General features: G+C 39.3%; 2 protein-coding genes across 3 annotated transcripts in view; one reads left to right on the top strand and one right to left on the bottom strand.

The window, feature by feature from the left end:
* Nucleotides 1-15667, bottom strand: part of RALGAPB (Ral GTPase activating protein non-catalytic subunit beta) — a 92529-nt gene extending 76862 nt beyond the window's left edge. The window contains exons 1-2 of the mRNA XM_044447626.1: nt 15662-15667; nt 6242-6245 (exon numbers count right to left, since the gene is read on the bottom strand). The gene's annotated coding sequence lies outside the window, so the exon portion shown is untranslated. The remainder of the gene's footprint in view (nt 1-6241; nt 6246-15661) is intronic.
* Nucleotides 11515-16431, top strand: part of NDRG3 (NDRG family member 3) — a 38474-nt gene continuing 33557 nt past the window's right edge. Inside the window, exons 1-2 of one of the 2 annotated variants that reach the window (XM_044447641.1) lie at nt 11515-11869; nt 13224-13259. In XM_044447641.1, the coding sequence (XP_044303576.1) occupies nt 11813-11869; nt 13224-13259 (93 nt within the window). In that variant the 5' untranslated portion in view covers nt 11515-11812. The remainder of the gene's footprint in view (nt 11870-13223; nt 13260-16431) is intronic. The other variant, XM_044447640.1, reaches the window with a different exon arrangement.

Here is a 16431-nt window from a genome sequence, read left to right on the forward strand (position 1 = left end):
TATCTGGACAGCTTGTGGCTCTACTTTCCAATAATTAGCAGATTTTTGGTATGGCTTGTTTAGCTTCTGGTGGTATTAACATCAATAATATCCACTCTGGTATAAAAGCATGTAGCAAAACAAAAGTGACTGAGTAGATAATGTGATTAAATTTTTACCCTACATAAAATTGAATCATTTGCTTCTTGAATTGTCAGGGTAGTTCTCAGAGCTCCTAGCTCTTTCAGATTTTTTTTCTTGCAAGTAGAAAGTTTGGGGGTCCTGCATTCCTTTTAGGATACAAGTAAGATGGATACTTCCTTTTTCTTTTGTCTCTGTCTCCCACCACTAATTTGGAATGTATGGTGATGACATGTCACTGTGGTGTGCTGGAAAACAAAGACTAAAAGAGGAGTGAGACTCTTCAAATATATAAAATAGAAAGTGTCCCTTTTACGAGAAGGTATTAGTCTTTTTCGGAAACTGGTGTTTTCAGTCAGCTTGTAAAGTTTAAGCCTCTATTTTCATTATTTTAGTTTTTGAGGGAGCAAAATATGGCTATTCCTCACCGTTACATAAAATAGATGCAGCAAATTCCCAACCCCTTAACAAGTACTTCTTACTTGTAGTTCCTAGGGTTTGTGTCATGTTCCTGTGGATTCTTAAGCTATCAAATGTCTTGAACATATTAATGAAGGAATATTCAATATGTATTGAATTTATATAAGAAAGTTTAATGTAGTTTGGAAGCAGAAAAATTCCAATACCCATGAAATCCATGTTTAAACAAATCTGTGAAAATCAGAAATTAAACATTCATCATTCTGTATAAGATTAACTCCTTGATGCACACATCCTGCATATGCACATGGAGCTCCCTTTCTTACAATATGACAACACATTAAAGTGTTTAGGGTGTAATCCTATGTGTTGTGTCTTTGATTTTAACCCCTGAAATCAGAGGCTTATAATTCTATGTAGATTGAGAGATGAAGCAGAGACAATTTGCGCCTTTCCATCTTTGTGCCCTGCATGTCTTGCTATATGGGCTCTTTTTGCCTGTCTAGCTGTCATGTTGGGCAGAGGGGTGAAGGAAACTGGAGAAGAATTTGAGTAACTCAAATCCAGGCCACTCAAATCTCCTCCCCTTCCTACCTATGAAAGCCTGCACTTGGATGACCTCAAAAGGCATCCAACTATGATGGAGATGGAGAGGGGAGCTAGTTCTCTAATTTCTGCTTTGAGGTCAGAATACTTTCTCTGATCTTGGGCTACAGAATCCAAACTATCCTTTGGCTTTTCACTTGCTGTCTAGGGGCAATAGGATTGATTCTTTTTTCAGAATAGCTGGAAGATAGAAAGCTTTGTAACTGGGATATAGCAAACTTTCATTTCTTTTGAAAAAAGAGCTTTACTCACTTTATTTTTAAATTTCAGTTAGTCAAAAAATTAAGTTATTTATTAACTTACAAATTGTTTATTAAAATCATTCATATAGTACTCACACATTGTGTTCACAATCTATATACATTCTTCAGCTTGCAAATATGTTATTTTCACTAGACACTGAGTAAATGTGCTGTAACAAGAAGAGCTATGCCATATTATGCAGACTGTGGAAGGGAAAAACAAATCTTTGCCATTCTGAGGGTCATAAATGAAGGACCTTATTTACCAAATAACTGGTTTCATTGTGAACTTTGATTAAAAATAAATAACCCCTTGAGTTTTTGAATTACAAATAAATAACCTCCAAGGTTTCTATATGGTAAGAAAGTTTAAATGATATATCTTGAAAAACAGTTTCTGAAAAATTTTATAGCCTATGAAAACTTACCTCAAAATAGTCTTTAAGTTCTATAACAGGAAATTAAAATAAGCATCTTTGGGAGAAACCTCTGGTCCTTAGAGAGTATCCACAGATGGTAGATAATTACCCCTCCGGGTTTGCAGTGGAGCTCTGACCTGTGGATCCCCATCCCTTCCAGCCCTCCAATCACTGAGGAAAAACAGTTGCTTGAAAATGGAAAGCTAATTTCAGCAGTTCAACTGCTGTGCTTCCTGATGCACTGCCAGAATACCTCACATCTTTGTAGTTCTAGTCTCCTCTCTGCCCTGTCCGCTAAACCCCTTATCTGAGGTTGCTTTTACTGGCTTTGTGACTTTGGAGAAGCTGCTCTTTCTGTGCTGGCTACAAGGATAGGGAAGGCACTCTGATTATGGAATCCTATTTCTGACATCAGAGCAATTTTCCATTGTAGGAACTGGGACTCAAAAAAAATGAATAAATCTGTGGTCCTTTGGAAACAGTCTGAATGGCTTTCTAAATCTAGTAATATCTTATTATTATTTGACAGTTAAGCCTTGGGATTGAGACCTGCAAACAGTTTTTCAAAATCACTGATAGCCTTATTTTCTCATTTACTACAGTTTTCTGGGGAACTGATAAGCCCATAATTGTTATTGGTTTCAATACTTGCAGATACGTCTTCTTTTTATGGAATATGTCATGTAGACCAGGAGGTACTGGGATCTGTACCCTGTAGAATATCTGAAAAATAGGTCACAAAAGGGTGGCATATTGTGTACAACTTGATTATAGGCATTATCCATGTCCACAAAGAAAAAATCTAAGCAGTTTAATTGCACCTAATTAAACTGCTCCATAGCAAATTTACCTTTTATAATGCCCTACACTGGCAAATCACCTATAGGTAGTCAAGCCTAGAAGTTAATAGGTTAGGTAGAATCAATATGTCATCTTCTCTAGATGGAATTTGCATGGCATCTTCAGACTATCTAGCCTATGGAATAAGTTGCTTGGATGATTCACAGTCAACGGAGCCTTGGCTCAGTTTCATTTGTGTAAAGTTTTTACTGAATTTGAAAATAACTTCTGGTTAGTTATTTTTTACCCATCCATTATGTAGAATGGAACGTTGTCACTTCAGTGAACATAAGCTGTAAACAAACTGCCCTGGCAATAAGTCATAGCTGCCTGCACTGTTCTTTTGCTAAGTACCCAATGGATTATCTGAATCATTGTGAGTACTTCCCTCCCTCCCTCTCTCCCCCCTCCCTCTCTCCCCCTCTTTTCCTACGCTTGCAGTGGGCATTCCCCTGAACACTATCCCAATTAAGGTTGGAAGTTGAATTCAGTGTACTTTAAGGCATTAGCCATTAGACATTACATTGTCCAAGTAGTGCCATAACACGATAGGGTTATACCATGAAGTGCTGCAAGGGGGAATAAGGGAGAGCTGATGGAACAGTTCTACCTCTGCTCCAGAGGGAACAAAAGCAGATATGTCCAGTCCTTTTAGTGGCTTCTGCCTGATTTGCTCAGCACTGCTGCCCTGTCTTTGAGGTGGCACCCTTGCCTCCTCCCACTTCCTGCTCAAAAGTAGGCCTTTCACATAGGAAGAGATTGGGCTGCACAGTCCACTCCATGCTGCTGGCCCAAGTATGGAGCAGCACCTGGAACAGATCACTGACTATCTAGTCATAATTGCCAGAAACTTGAAAGTATATATTTCTAACTGCTGGAAAACATGCCCATTTGTCCTTGCTGAAGGGGCCTGTGTCCCTCATTAAGTAGCAGTGGATCCTGATTATCTTTGTTGGAGGCTTAAAAAGGCTACTCATGCACATGGGTTTTAACCCATGGTATGTTGCATGGGTGATAACAACCTTAGAACAACACATAAGTACCACAGGCTGGCTTGATTGAAAAAACAATCCATTCTTAGTGAAGGAGCCCATGTTCACATAACAGGGCAATCCACTTATGTTTGTTTGTTTTATTTCTATACCATACCACAGCTGAAGCTCTCTGGGTGGTTTACAACAGACCATACAAACAGGTAATAAAGAGAGAAAATGTCATATAAACAGCAAAAAACATCAAAAAGTTTGACTGCTAAGGACAGATAATGACAAAGGATGATTCTGCAAAACATCAGGTAATCTCCCTCAAGCCACTATGCAAAGATGCATAGAATTGCACTCTTGGCTGTTTACATTTATTCAGTCAACTTGAGTGTTATAGGAAATACCTATTACTGCAAATGCTGATATTACATCTTTTATTTTGCTGGAATTCTGACTTGTTTTCATATTTTTGCTCTATTATACTAATTTTGTTCAGGCAGTAGTATGACCCCAGTTTTGTCCTTGAAATGCTAACCATAGTGATTTACTTGATAAGCATGCATCTTTAAAAAATTCATTAGAATCTCTCATCTTTGGCATACATTGTAAAATGCTACTTACAGAGTCATCTGTTCTTTCCATTCAATAGATATTGTACCCAGTTATAGTTGTGCCTGTCTGACCTTTTATTTCTTCCATGGTATTTATGGTATTGTTGGCATATATTTCAATTCACTCTCTTTAATCTTTAAAATAATTTCCTTTAATCACCTATCACTAGGCTACATTTTATTCTTTACTAGTACTGTACTACAGAGCTCTTCAAGTTGGGATCTATTCTTGTTTTCATTTTTGTTAATATTCAGATGCAGCTTACTTGAGTCAAAGGAGCTATTGGCTGTATTTAGTCTGCATACTTTGCATTACAGCACATGGTATATTTGCATTCCAACAACCCCCTTCAAAGGCACAGAGTTTGCTTGAGGCGGTAGCACTGTTTTTCACAACCTTGGCATCACTGATATCTGTATTGCAGCTCCAATACATTACAGCAAGATAGGCTATAGTAGTTGCATCAGAGCAAGTTAAAGTCATTCTGCAAATACTCAGAAGAGTCCATAGATTCCAAGATGCCAGCCTGGTAATGAAAAAAATAACAATGAGGCCTAGCATTAATTATACTCTGATAATATTTTATTTTGCCAGTTTAACATTGTTGTGCATTTGCAGAGGATAAATGTTATTTCTTGTTTCAAATATAGAGGGAAAAACTATGTGTGCTTTTTCTTAAAATGAAAGTATCAGATATATTTTTGGGGTGTCAGTTTGTTTAAAGATTAGGAGTGTCATTATTTGTGTTCTAATCATCCTAGAAACAAAAGCAAGAAATGATTGGAAATTATTTGGATTCTTTTAATAAAATATTTAAAGAAAAGGCACAACTATCATTTTAAATGGCCTTTAAAATATGTATAAATTTAGCTTTCCTATAAACTTCAGTGTTAAAGTATCTTGTGATATTTGTGCTATTAAGCTTGAAAAAGTTTCTTTGGGTTAAAGCTGAGTCCCAAGCTTGATGAAGTTTACTACTTTAGTACTTAGATTTGTAGCTGAACTGCACTGAGAAATGGAATTTTCCATCCAGTGTTCTCTTTTCCTTTGTGAGATTGCAGGTATTTACAAGCTGCTAGCATAAATACTTTTTAATAGCAGGCAAAACAATCTTGGTAAAGCATTACATATATATGTATGTCAGATTATTTGTCTGATGCATTCGTTATTTGTCTCTTGATGGGATGTAGTTTTTGTCTGAAAAATTGCTAAGTAAACTCTATGATTTAAGGAATATAATGTTTGGTTTTTTATTTTTTAAAAGAAAGGGTGGGTAATTTTCTTAAATGTAGGCTAAGCTAGTATATTAAGCTCTGTCTTTTTGTTAAAGAAAATGCAACTAGAAGAGGTAGTAATTTCCAAGAATAAAAGAAGGATAGTGGGTTTTTAAAATATTGGCAGCAGTTAACTACCTGAACGTAAGATTTAATTTTGTTGTAGCATTTTGCATATATTGTTACTCACAGAAAAAAGGAAGCGAGAACTGCCTTCTCTGCCCTGCCTGCCCTGTGGAATAGCTGCCTGCCCTTGGCTGAAGGGGCAGCAGCTTTGCTGCATGGGTGGTGCTATCACCACTAGTGGCTACTTCAGGGAGCACAGAACAAGGCAGTGGGTTTGGGCACCAGCTGGAGGGTATATTTTGGCAGTGACTGAAGGTTTGGTGACTGCTTTGGGACTACTGTGGATCAGTGTGGTATAGTAGGGCATGGATTGGATGAGCACCAACAAACTAAACTCAATCCAAAAAAGATGAAGGTGCTGTTAATGGATGGTTTATCTGTCCAGTTGGGCAACCTGTTCTGAATTGGGTTGCACTTCCTCTAAAGGACAGCATTAATAGTTTAATGTGCTCCTGGACCATGAGTTGTCATTTGAGGCACAAATAGACTTGGTGGCATGGAGCACCTTTTATCAGCATAAGCTGGTATACCAGCTATGGCCTTATGTGGACAGAGATAGCCCAGCCACAGTTTTCCATGCTCCAGTAACCTCTTGTTACCTCACTGTACATGAGGCTGCCTTTGAAAATGATCTGGAGATTTCAAATGATCCAGAACAGAGCAACAAAAGTATTAATGGGGACTAATTCAAGTAAACATACCGTGCCAGTCCTCTTCCAGCTGTACTTGCTTCTAGTTGAAGTCCAGGCTCGATTCAAAGTTAGTGCTAGTAACATTTGATTCAAGGAATGTTACTAGTAGTAACATTCAAAGTGTTCATCATGGAGCCCTTATCTGAAAGATCAGCTTGTTCCATATGTACCTACCTAGACCTGAGGTCATCTTTAGGGTTCCTTTTTTGGGAGCCCCTTTCAAAGGAAGTGAATCAGGTGGCTACCAGGAACAAGGCCTTTTTGGTTGTGGCACTCCAGTTGTGGAATGAGCTTCCTAAAGAGGTGCACCTGGCACCTATTTTGTATTCTTTTCAGTGCCAGGTAGACTTTTTTATTTTCCTGGCATTTTCACAGTTTAACTTTATTGCATTTTATTCTGTACTGCTGCTATGCTTCTGTAGTAGTCCAGGGTGTGGGTAGCAAGAAGCTAGATAGAGGCACTGGGACCCAGGCAACACAGTCATTATGGTAAAGACCAGAGCTCAGTTGCCAGTCCAAACCAATTTAACTGACACCTGGGGGGTTTATAATCCATCTAATTAAAAAAACCCACTATTTTTTCAGTAGTGCATCAACCCTGTAGTAAATTAGGCAACATGTTTCTCAATTTCTCATTTAGTACTATTGATTCACAATTAAATCTCAGAGGGAACCATGTGACAAATCACAGAAATTCAGTTGCAAAATTAAAAGAGATGTAAATTTATTTTAAACAGTAGTCTTAATTCTCAGGCAATTATACTTTGAGATTCCTGATATAGGAAATCTCATTAGTGAATCATTCCACCCAAAGGAGGAGAGGAGTTCAGGAAGCTGGAGTTGGAACCCTAAGCCTAACTTTGCCACAGTGCTGCCACTTGAATTATATAGAAATGGTTTTATAATGTTATGAAAATGTTAATTGTGTGATTCAAAATAAAATAGTGCCTAAGTTTCATTAAAGTTTTGAATGGATACACCGAAGGTCCTTGCCCTTCTCAGTATTATTTATTTTTTTAGCAGTAACATACTCCCTATACCTCCTATAGGTATATCTTATACCAGAAATTTTGTTTCTGGGCAGACGTTAAGGTAAATGTTTCACATAAATATGTAGTTGGTATATCTGAACAGCAGAAGTCCTGTAACATATAACCTGTCCTTTCCAAATTCAAAGTTTATCAAATGATGTGGGTGCCACACAAACTTTTAATGAGACCATAGGAAAAGGTACTCCGAGGTTAAAACTTCTTTAAGTCAGAGGACTATAATCAGGAAAATAATGACATTTGCATAACAAAAATAGCACATAGACTATGTGGTACATTACATAGACCTGGAAGACAAAAATAGTGGCATTAAAGTGTGATGATTGATGCATTGTAGGGAGAGGCACCTGTGTCTTGGTACAGGGCTTCTGAGCTAAATCCTGTTGTGTGAGGGAGGGGGATGCTACTGATCATGCATTTCTGTTTTGCATTTCTCTTGTTAGCTATGCATACCCATTAGCAACTTTATGACATAACATATATTTTTCTTACATATAAAATTATTTTTAAAATAGGCTAGATGTACTAACTCTTTCATGGATCACTGCCTTGTTGTGGCGAAGGGGCTTGTGTAGCTCAGTGAAGCTATGAGCTATGCCGTGCAGGGCCACTCAAGACAGACAGGTCATAGCAGAGAGCTCTGACAAAACGTGATCCACTGGAGAAGGAAATGGCAACCCACTCCAGTATCCTTGCCATGAAGACCCCATGGACAGTACCAAAAGGCAAAAAGATATGCTGGAAGATGAGCCCCTCAGGTGGGAAGGTGTCTAATATGCTACTGGGGAAGAGCAGAGGGCTGGTACTAGTAGCATCAGAAAGAATGAAGCGACTGGGTTAAAGCCGAAAGGACACTCAGTCGCAGATGTATCTGGTGGTGAAAGGAAAGTCCGATGCTGCAAAGATCTATACTCCATAGGAACCTGGAATGTAAGATCCATGAATCAAGGCAAGCTGGATGTAGTCAAACAAGAGATGACAAGACTGAACATAGACATCTTAGGAATCAGTGAACTAAAATGGACAGGAATGGGTGAATTTAATTCAGATGACCATCAGGTATACTACTGCAGGCAAGAATCCCTCAGAAGAAATGGAGTAGCCTTCATAGTCAATAAAAGAGTAGGAAAAGCAGTACTGGGATACAATCTCCAAAATGACAGAATGATCTCAGTTCGAATCCAAGGAAAACCGTTCAACATCACATGAGCCCAAGTCTATGTCCCAACCACTGGTGCTGAAGAGGCTGAAGTTGACTGGTTCTATGAAGGCCTACAGCACCTTCTAGAATTAACACCCAAAAATGATGTCCTTATCATCATGGGGGATTGGAATGCTAAAGTAGGAAGCCAAAGATAACTGGAATAACAGGCAAGTTTGGCCTTGGAGTACAAAATGAAGCAGGGCACAGGCTGGTAGAATTTTGTCAAGAGAATACGATGATCATAGCAAACACTGTTTTCCAGCAACCCAAGAGACGACTCTACACATGGACATCACCAGACGGTCAACACAGAAAACAGATTGACTATGTGCTCTGCAGCCAAAGATAGAGAAGCTCTATACAGTCAGTAAAAACTAGACCAGGAACCCACTGTGGCTCAGCTCATGAGCTTCTCGTTGCAAAATTTAGGCTTAAATTGAAGAAAGTAGGGAAAAGCACTAGGCCACTCAGGTATGACCTAAATCATATCCCTGCTGAATATACAGTAGAGGTGACAAATAGATTTAAGGAATTAGATCTGATAGATGAGAGTGCCTGAAGAACTATGGACGGAGGTTCGCAACATTGTACAAGAGGTCGCAACTAAAAGCATCCCAAAGAAGAAGAAATGCAAAAAGCAAAATGGCTGTCTGAGGAAGTTTTACAAATAGCTGCGGAAAGAAGGGAAGCGAAAGGCAAGGGAGAAAGAGAAAGATACACCCAATTGAATGCAGAATTCCAGAGAATAGCTAGAAGAGATAAGAATGCCTTCTTAAATGAACAGTGCAAAGAAATAGAAGAAAACAATAGAATAGGGAGAACCAGAGATCTCTTCAAGAAAATTGGAGATATGAAGGGAAAGTTTCATGCAAAGATGGGCATGATAAAGGACCAAAATGGCAGGGACCTAACAGAGGCAGAAGAGATTAAGAAGTGGTGGCAAGATTACACAGAGAACTATACAAGAAAGAGCTTGACATCCCTGATAACCACGATGGGGTGGTCACTGACCTTGAGCCAGACATCCTGGAATGTGAAGTCAAGTGGGCCTTAGGAAGTCTGAGCAACAACAAAGCTAGTGGAGGTGACAGTATTCCAGCTGAGCTATTCAAAATCTTAAAAGATGATGCAGTAAAAGTGCTACACTCAATATGCCAGCAAATTTGGAAAGCTCAGCAGTGGCCACAGGATTGGAAAAGGTCAGTTTACATTCCGATCCCAAAGAAGGGCAATGCCAAAGAATGTTCAAACTTCCACACCATTGCACTCATTTCACATGCTAGCAAAGTGATGCTCAAAATCCTACAAGCTAGGCTCCAGCAGTATGTGGACCGAGAACTACCAGAAGTACAGACAGTATTTCGAAGAGGGAGAGGAACTAGAGATCAAATCGCCAACATATGCTGGATCATGGAGAAAGCTAGGGAGTTCCAGAAAAACATCTGCTTCTGCTTCATTGACTATGCTAAAGCCTTGTGTGGATCACAAACAATTGTGGCAAGTTCTTAAAGAGATGGGAGTACCAAACCATCTTATTTGTCTCTTGAGAAACCGATATGCGGGTCAAGAAGCAAGAGTGAGAACTGGACACGGAACCACTGATTGGTTCAAAATTGAGGAAGGAGTTCGGCAAGGCTGTATACTGTCGCCCTGCCTATTTAACTGATATGCAGAGCACATCATGAGAAAGGCGGGGCTAGATGAATCACCAGTTGGAATTAAGATTGCTGGGAGAAATATCAACAACCTCTGATATGCAGATGATACCACTCTAATGGCAGAAAGTAAAGAGGAACTAAAGAGCCTCTTTATGCAGGTGAAGGAAGAGAGTGCAAAAGTTTGCTTGAAACTCAACATTAAGAAAACTAAGATTATGGCATCCGTTCCTCTCACTTTCTGGCAAAGAGATGGGGAAGAAATGGAGGTAGTGACAGATTTTATTTTCCTGGGCTCCAAGATCACCGCAGATGGGAACTGCAGCCAAGAAATTAAAAGACGCTTGCTCCTGGGGAGGAAAGCTATGGCAAATCTAGACAGCATACTAAAAAACAGAGACATCACCCTGCCCACAAAAGTGCATATAGTCAAGGCTATGATTTTCCCAGTTGCAATGTATGGCTGTGAAAGCCTGACCATAAGGAAGGCTGAGTGCCGAAGGATTGAGGCCTTTGAATTGTGGTGCTGGAGGAGATTCCTGCAAGTCCCCTGAACTGCAAGGGGATCAAACCAGTCAGTCCTAGAGGAGATCAACCCTGACTGCTCTTTAGAAGGCCAGATACTGAAGATGAAACTCAAATACTTTGGCCACCTAATGAGAAGGAAGGACTCCCTGGAGAAGAGCCTAATGCTGGGAGCAATAGATGGCAAAAGAAGAAGGGGATGGCAGAGAATGAGGTGGTTAGATGAAGTCACTGTAGCAGTTGGTGTTAGCTTAAGTGGACTTCGGGGGATGGTGGAAGACAGGAAGGCCTGGAGGAATGTTGTCCATGGAGTCGCGATGGGTCGGACACGACTTTGCGACTAACAACAGGAACAAGAAGATGAACTAAATTACTGCTGTGTCCTAGAAGAAGTTATGGAGAATTTAGAAAGGGTTGGATTGTCAGAATAAAATTCTGTTCTACTTGTACAGTGGTACCTCGGCTCACGAACACCTCAGTTCATGACCTAATTGGGTGGCGAACAGAAATTTCTGGAAAAAAATTTGCCTCAGGTCGTGAACTTTGCATTGGGTGACAGTCACGATCCCACCCGTCTCCCCTCTCATGTGCGCCCACGATCGCGCCCGCCCCCCCCGCCCCCCAGCATGCCTGCTTCAAATTTTTGTGATTTAAAAAAAAAATAGTTACAGAATGGATTAACCTTATTTACATTGAACCTTATGGGGAAATTTGACTTGGCTCACAACCAATTTGGGTCACGACCAGCGTTCTGGAACTGATTAAGTTTGTGAGCCAAGGTACTACTGTGTTTGCAGGAAAGATCATTAGCTTCAGCCAGCCATAGACAATGTCTCCCTCTATACTGTATTTTGAAGGGTGGAGGAAGAAGTTGTAAGAAGTTTTGACCCTTCCTGTGGCTATATTTGTGTTCCCCATTCATGCTCTTAGTCTTTTCTGTGAAAACCTGGGATCTCTTCTAAAGTAGTAATCTTAATTGTTCTCTTTTCTGTTTTTAGTAAGAGTGCATTGCTGTTGAGAACTAACTTCAGTGTCCTCAATAAAAATGGAAGAATTGCAAGATGTCCAGTTGACAGAGATCAAACCTCTCTTGAATGATAAGGTAATGCATCTGGTTGGGTTTAAAAATTAGCAAAACTTTAGTAATTTTGTGTTCTTTGTCAGCTATGTGTAAAAACTTAAGTATCTCCTACAGCTTTGCACTGTTTAGTATGGGAACAGAGTTTAACATTCTGCAGTAAACTTTTTAAAAGTTTCTTCACTTTAAGATAAGGAAAAATAGATTCTTCTGTTTATTCTTGTGTCTGCTGTTCTTTCTGTTTCTGCTTTTCTCTTGCCAACTTTTTGATGGCAAGTCATGGGCACTTCCTCTTTGTTTACCCTGTAAATGGCCATTTAAATCTATAATAGAGTATTGTGGTACCTTTAAGACAAACAAGTTTATTATGGCATAAGCTCTTGTGGATTAGAGCTTTTCATCCACTTTGGTGGTTGAAAGTTTAGATCTGGGAATAATAAATCATTTGTTTGAGGTGATGTAGAGTGACAGACATATTTCTAGTTGCTTCTTCAGAATCCATCCATCTGTTGAATTCTTGGGGCAAGTTCCTGGCAAGTGCATCCAGTGTTTGTGGAGCGTTCACAAGGAATCAAACACCAAGTGCTGTGTAGGCAGTGCTTCTCTTCCGCCCTCCTGGCAGCAGTGGGCGGGGAAGATTGGACTTCCCCTTCTAAAGGGAGAGCTGGGAGTTGATATAAAATCTAGAACTAAAACCCTAGCCAATTCTGTAAAATAGCTATAGGCTGAATTATGTGCAAGTTTTGTGGCCTGTTTAAGAAGTGTTTAAGAGGCATATAGGAAGCTTTCTATTAGACCATTGATCCATTTGGCACAGAATTCACTGCCATACCAAGAGATGCTAAGGATTGTACTGAAGAGCTTTTACATGCAGAGCCTCTACCACTAAGCAGTTGTTCTACCAAGTCATAATATTATATATATAAGAGAACTTTAGCCTTGAAATAATTGAATAGACTGTTTGAAAATGCACATATGAACAATTCTGAAAATGTTCAGAAATGATGATAAAGGCTAGATAATTTGTTAGTCATTAGTCACAAGAGTTTTATTTTTGCTGCAACAGACTAAGTTGACTACTTTGTTTTAGAAATGATACTATTTATGGGAACTGTAAATGTACACAACTGCTGCAGTGGTTCATTCTCTACTCTTTGACTGTCCATGTCACAAAATGAGTTTTTCACTTTACTGGCTGAAGAAGCAGTGAAAGTTTCCTTCCTTAATTGTAATGATTCCTGCATACTTTGTTGTCTTGTTTAGTGCAAGAATCTTTAATTCAAGTCATAGTTTTGCTAGACGTGATATGCTGGAGCAGAGTTTATTAGACTACAGTGGAATCTGGGCTGTTCATTGGTTTCTATTCTTATTTTGACAGAATGCCACTCGAAACTTCCAGGACTTTGACTGTCAGGTAAGTGCCTGAAATCAGCCTTTTCTTTGAAAGAATGGGTGGATCCTATCTTAACCTGTTAAGATTAACCTTTTGAGTCTGTAATAAAACTGAAATAAAAATGCTATTGGCTCCCAAGTTCTTGTTGTCCCCTCCCCCCCTTTTTTTGGTGAAGGTTGATCTGTATCTTTTACCAGATCACAAGAGCCAAGTTCTAGTGCTGATGGTTTCTCTTTTACCCATAAAATAATAGAAGGACAAAATACTATTTGGAAGGTGTAAAAATACACTGAGTCTTAGTTTTTCAGAAACCAGTGAAATGGAAGGAGATTTTAATATTAAAATTATAAGGTGCTATGTTCAGTATCATAAAAGTCTAGCCTGTTATATGGACTGGCCACATTTTCATTCTTTCTTTGTCACATTTACTGTTGAAGTGGAAAATGCCAGAGCTTTTCTTAAGAACATAAAAATCCATGCTGGGTCAGACCAAAGGTCTCTATAGCACAGCACTCCATACTCCAGAACCAGCTGTGTAGAGGATCTCTTAAGCAGAATGGGTGCAAGCTCTCTTCCTGCCCAAGCTCCTCAGCAACTGGTGTATGAAGCCATGCCACCTCTGGTGAAGGAGGTAGCACATAGCCAGCAAGGCTTCTAGCCACTGACAGCTTCCTCCCTCATGAATTTTTCCAATCCCATTTTAAAGCCATTTAATTGACAGCAATCACCAATTGGTGGCAGCAAATTCCATAGCTGAACAGTATGTTGTGTGAAGAAGTATTTCCTTTTATCTGTGCTAAATCATCCCAATCAGTTTCATGGGATAAATCCAGGCTCAAGCATTATGGGAAAGGGAAAAATTGCCTCCCTCTACTTTCCCCACACCATAAATCATTTTAAACACCTCTGTCATGTCTCCCCTTCTCATCTTTTTTCTAAGCTGAACAGTTTCAGTTGTTGCAGCCACTCCTCATGGGGGAGCTGGTTCAGCCCCCTGATAATTTTTGTCATTCCCTGTGTTTTTTCTAACTCCATAATGCCCTTTTTCATTGTGCTTAGGATGGAATTTGCCTTCTTCGCAGCAGCTGCCTGGGTCAACATTTTCATTGAACTATCCACCACTACCCCAAGATTCCCTTCCTACTAGTTCAGATCTCATCAATGTATTTTTGGTGGGATTTTTTTTTTTTTTTGGCTACATCATGCATTACTCTACACTTGCTTATATTGAACTCCATTTGTCATTTTGATGCCCATTTTCCAGCTTAGAGAGTTCCTTTTGGAGCTTCTCACAATTGCTTTTGATTTTAACTGGCCTAAAAAAGTTTAATGTTATCAACATACTTGGCCACTTCAGTACCCACTCCTAGTTTCAGATCATTTATGAATAGGTTAAAAAGCACTGGTTCTAATATGTGAGACTTGACTGGTGACATTGTTCCATTGTGAGAAATCGCCATTTATTCCCAACCTCTGTCTTCTGTTTTTTTAACCAGTTATTGATACATAAGATGATCCCACCACACACACATTTTTTATTGTGTGACTGCTTAGTTTGCTCAGAGACCTTTGATGTAGGACTCTGTCAAAAATCCTTTGGAAGTCCAAGTAGAAATGTCTACTGGATCTACCTATTGACACTCTAAAAGAATTACAATAGGTTAGTGAGCAAGACTTCTTGCAGAAACCATGCAGATTTTTTTTTTTTTTTTTTTTTTTGCACATTGCAGTAGTCCCTCAATGTGCTTACTGATTCTATCTTTAGTAATGCTTTCTGGCAGTTTACCTAGAACAGATGTTAAGCTATTGGGCCTGTAATTTTCCATATCCCCCTGGATCCCTCTTTAAAAATTGGCATTATACTGGCTCTTTTCCAATCCTCTGGTAGAAGGGCTAATTTTAGGGGCATGTTAAATGTTTTGATAAAAAGACCAGCAATTTCATGCTAGCGTTCTTTACTAATTCTAGGATGGATTCCATCTGGGCTGGGTGACTTGTTAGTTTCAGTTTGTCAGTAAAGTTGAAAATTTAATCTTTTGTCTCTACTATCTGCCCTAATTGCTCAGACTCCCTTCCAGAATACATATGCTCAGAGACCGGTCTCTGCTGTGAAGAGTGACAGAAAGAAATCATTCGGTTTCTCTGCAATCTCCTTGTCCTCCTTTACTTCCGTTATCATCAAGTGGCCCAGCTGCATGCTTAGCCACTTTCTTTCTTTTAATATAGTTAAAGAATTATTTTTGTTAGCCTTGATATTGTTAGCTACATGTTCCTCAAACTGTTTCTTTGCTTCTTTGGTGGTCTGCTTTTATATCCCTTGTGCAAGCTTGTGGGCCCATCTGTTCTTTTCGTGTGGGCAAGACTTCCATTTTTTTGAAGGAAGCTTTCTTCTCCATACTAGCTTCCTTGACACTATGCATTACCATGCTGGTGATTTCCTGGACTTTGTGCTACCTTTTCCCACTTGTGTTGTGCATATTACCATCTTCTAAGCTGTGTTGCACACGCAATCAGAATCTAATGTGAATTTTAACATGCATTTTGGATGTACCTTCTGTGCAAAGCACACCTAGGAATAATATCTTTATTATCACATCTGAAGATATTTAAACAGAAAAAAATCATGGGTATTTAATCTTGATAAAACTTTATGCAAGTAAAAATCCCATGTAAATTTTTGGACTCTTTCATCATATGCAGGTAAAACCAGATGGTTGTCTTTAATCCTTTTTCCCTGGTTTGCATATCCCCCTCCCTTTAGCCCATTTGCTTCTCCCGGCTGTTGCAGTTCTTTGAAAAAATCCCTTTAGCTAAAGGTAGAGTTAAGTATGTGTCTTTCTTTCACTCACTTTATCAAGCAATGCACAAAAAAAGGCGAGTGTGACATGAAGTGAACACAAACTAGGTGATGCTTACCACTTGTTTTCTTAACAGAGTGGATGTGCAGTGAATCAGTGTCCATAGCAACCAGTGAGCTGGATGTTCCTTCCTGGAGCTTTAATCATTTTAGCTGCTCTTAACATTGAGTTGCGTAGCAACCTTTTTATGTTGATAAAGTTTCTTTGTCTTAAGAACCCTTGTAAGATGCACATGACAGCTTGAGAGGCTTTTCTGGTCCACATGTAAATACACATACCATGGATAATGTGTGTGCAAGCCTCCTCCACATGTTTTAGAGTTGCACTCCAAGCAG

This window comes from Varanus komodoensis, unplaced genomic scaffold, assembly GCF_004798865.1.
Source record: "Varanus komodoensis strain SLA01 unplaced genomic scaffold, ASM479886v1 scaffold52, whole genome shotgun sequence".
NCBI classification, from domain to species: Eukaryota; Metazoa; Chordata; class Lepidosauria; order Squamata; family Varanidae; genus Varanus; species Varanus komodoensis.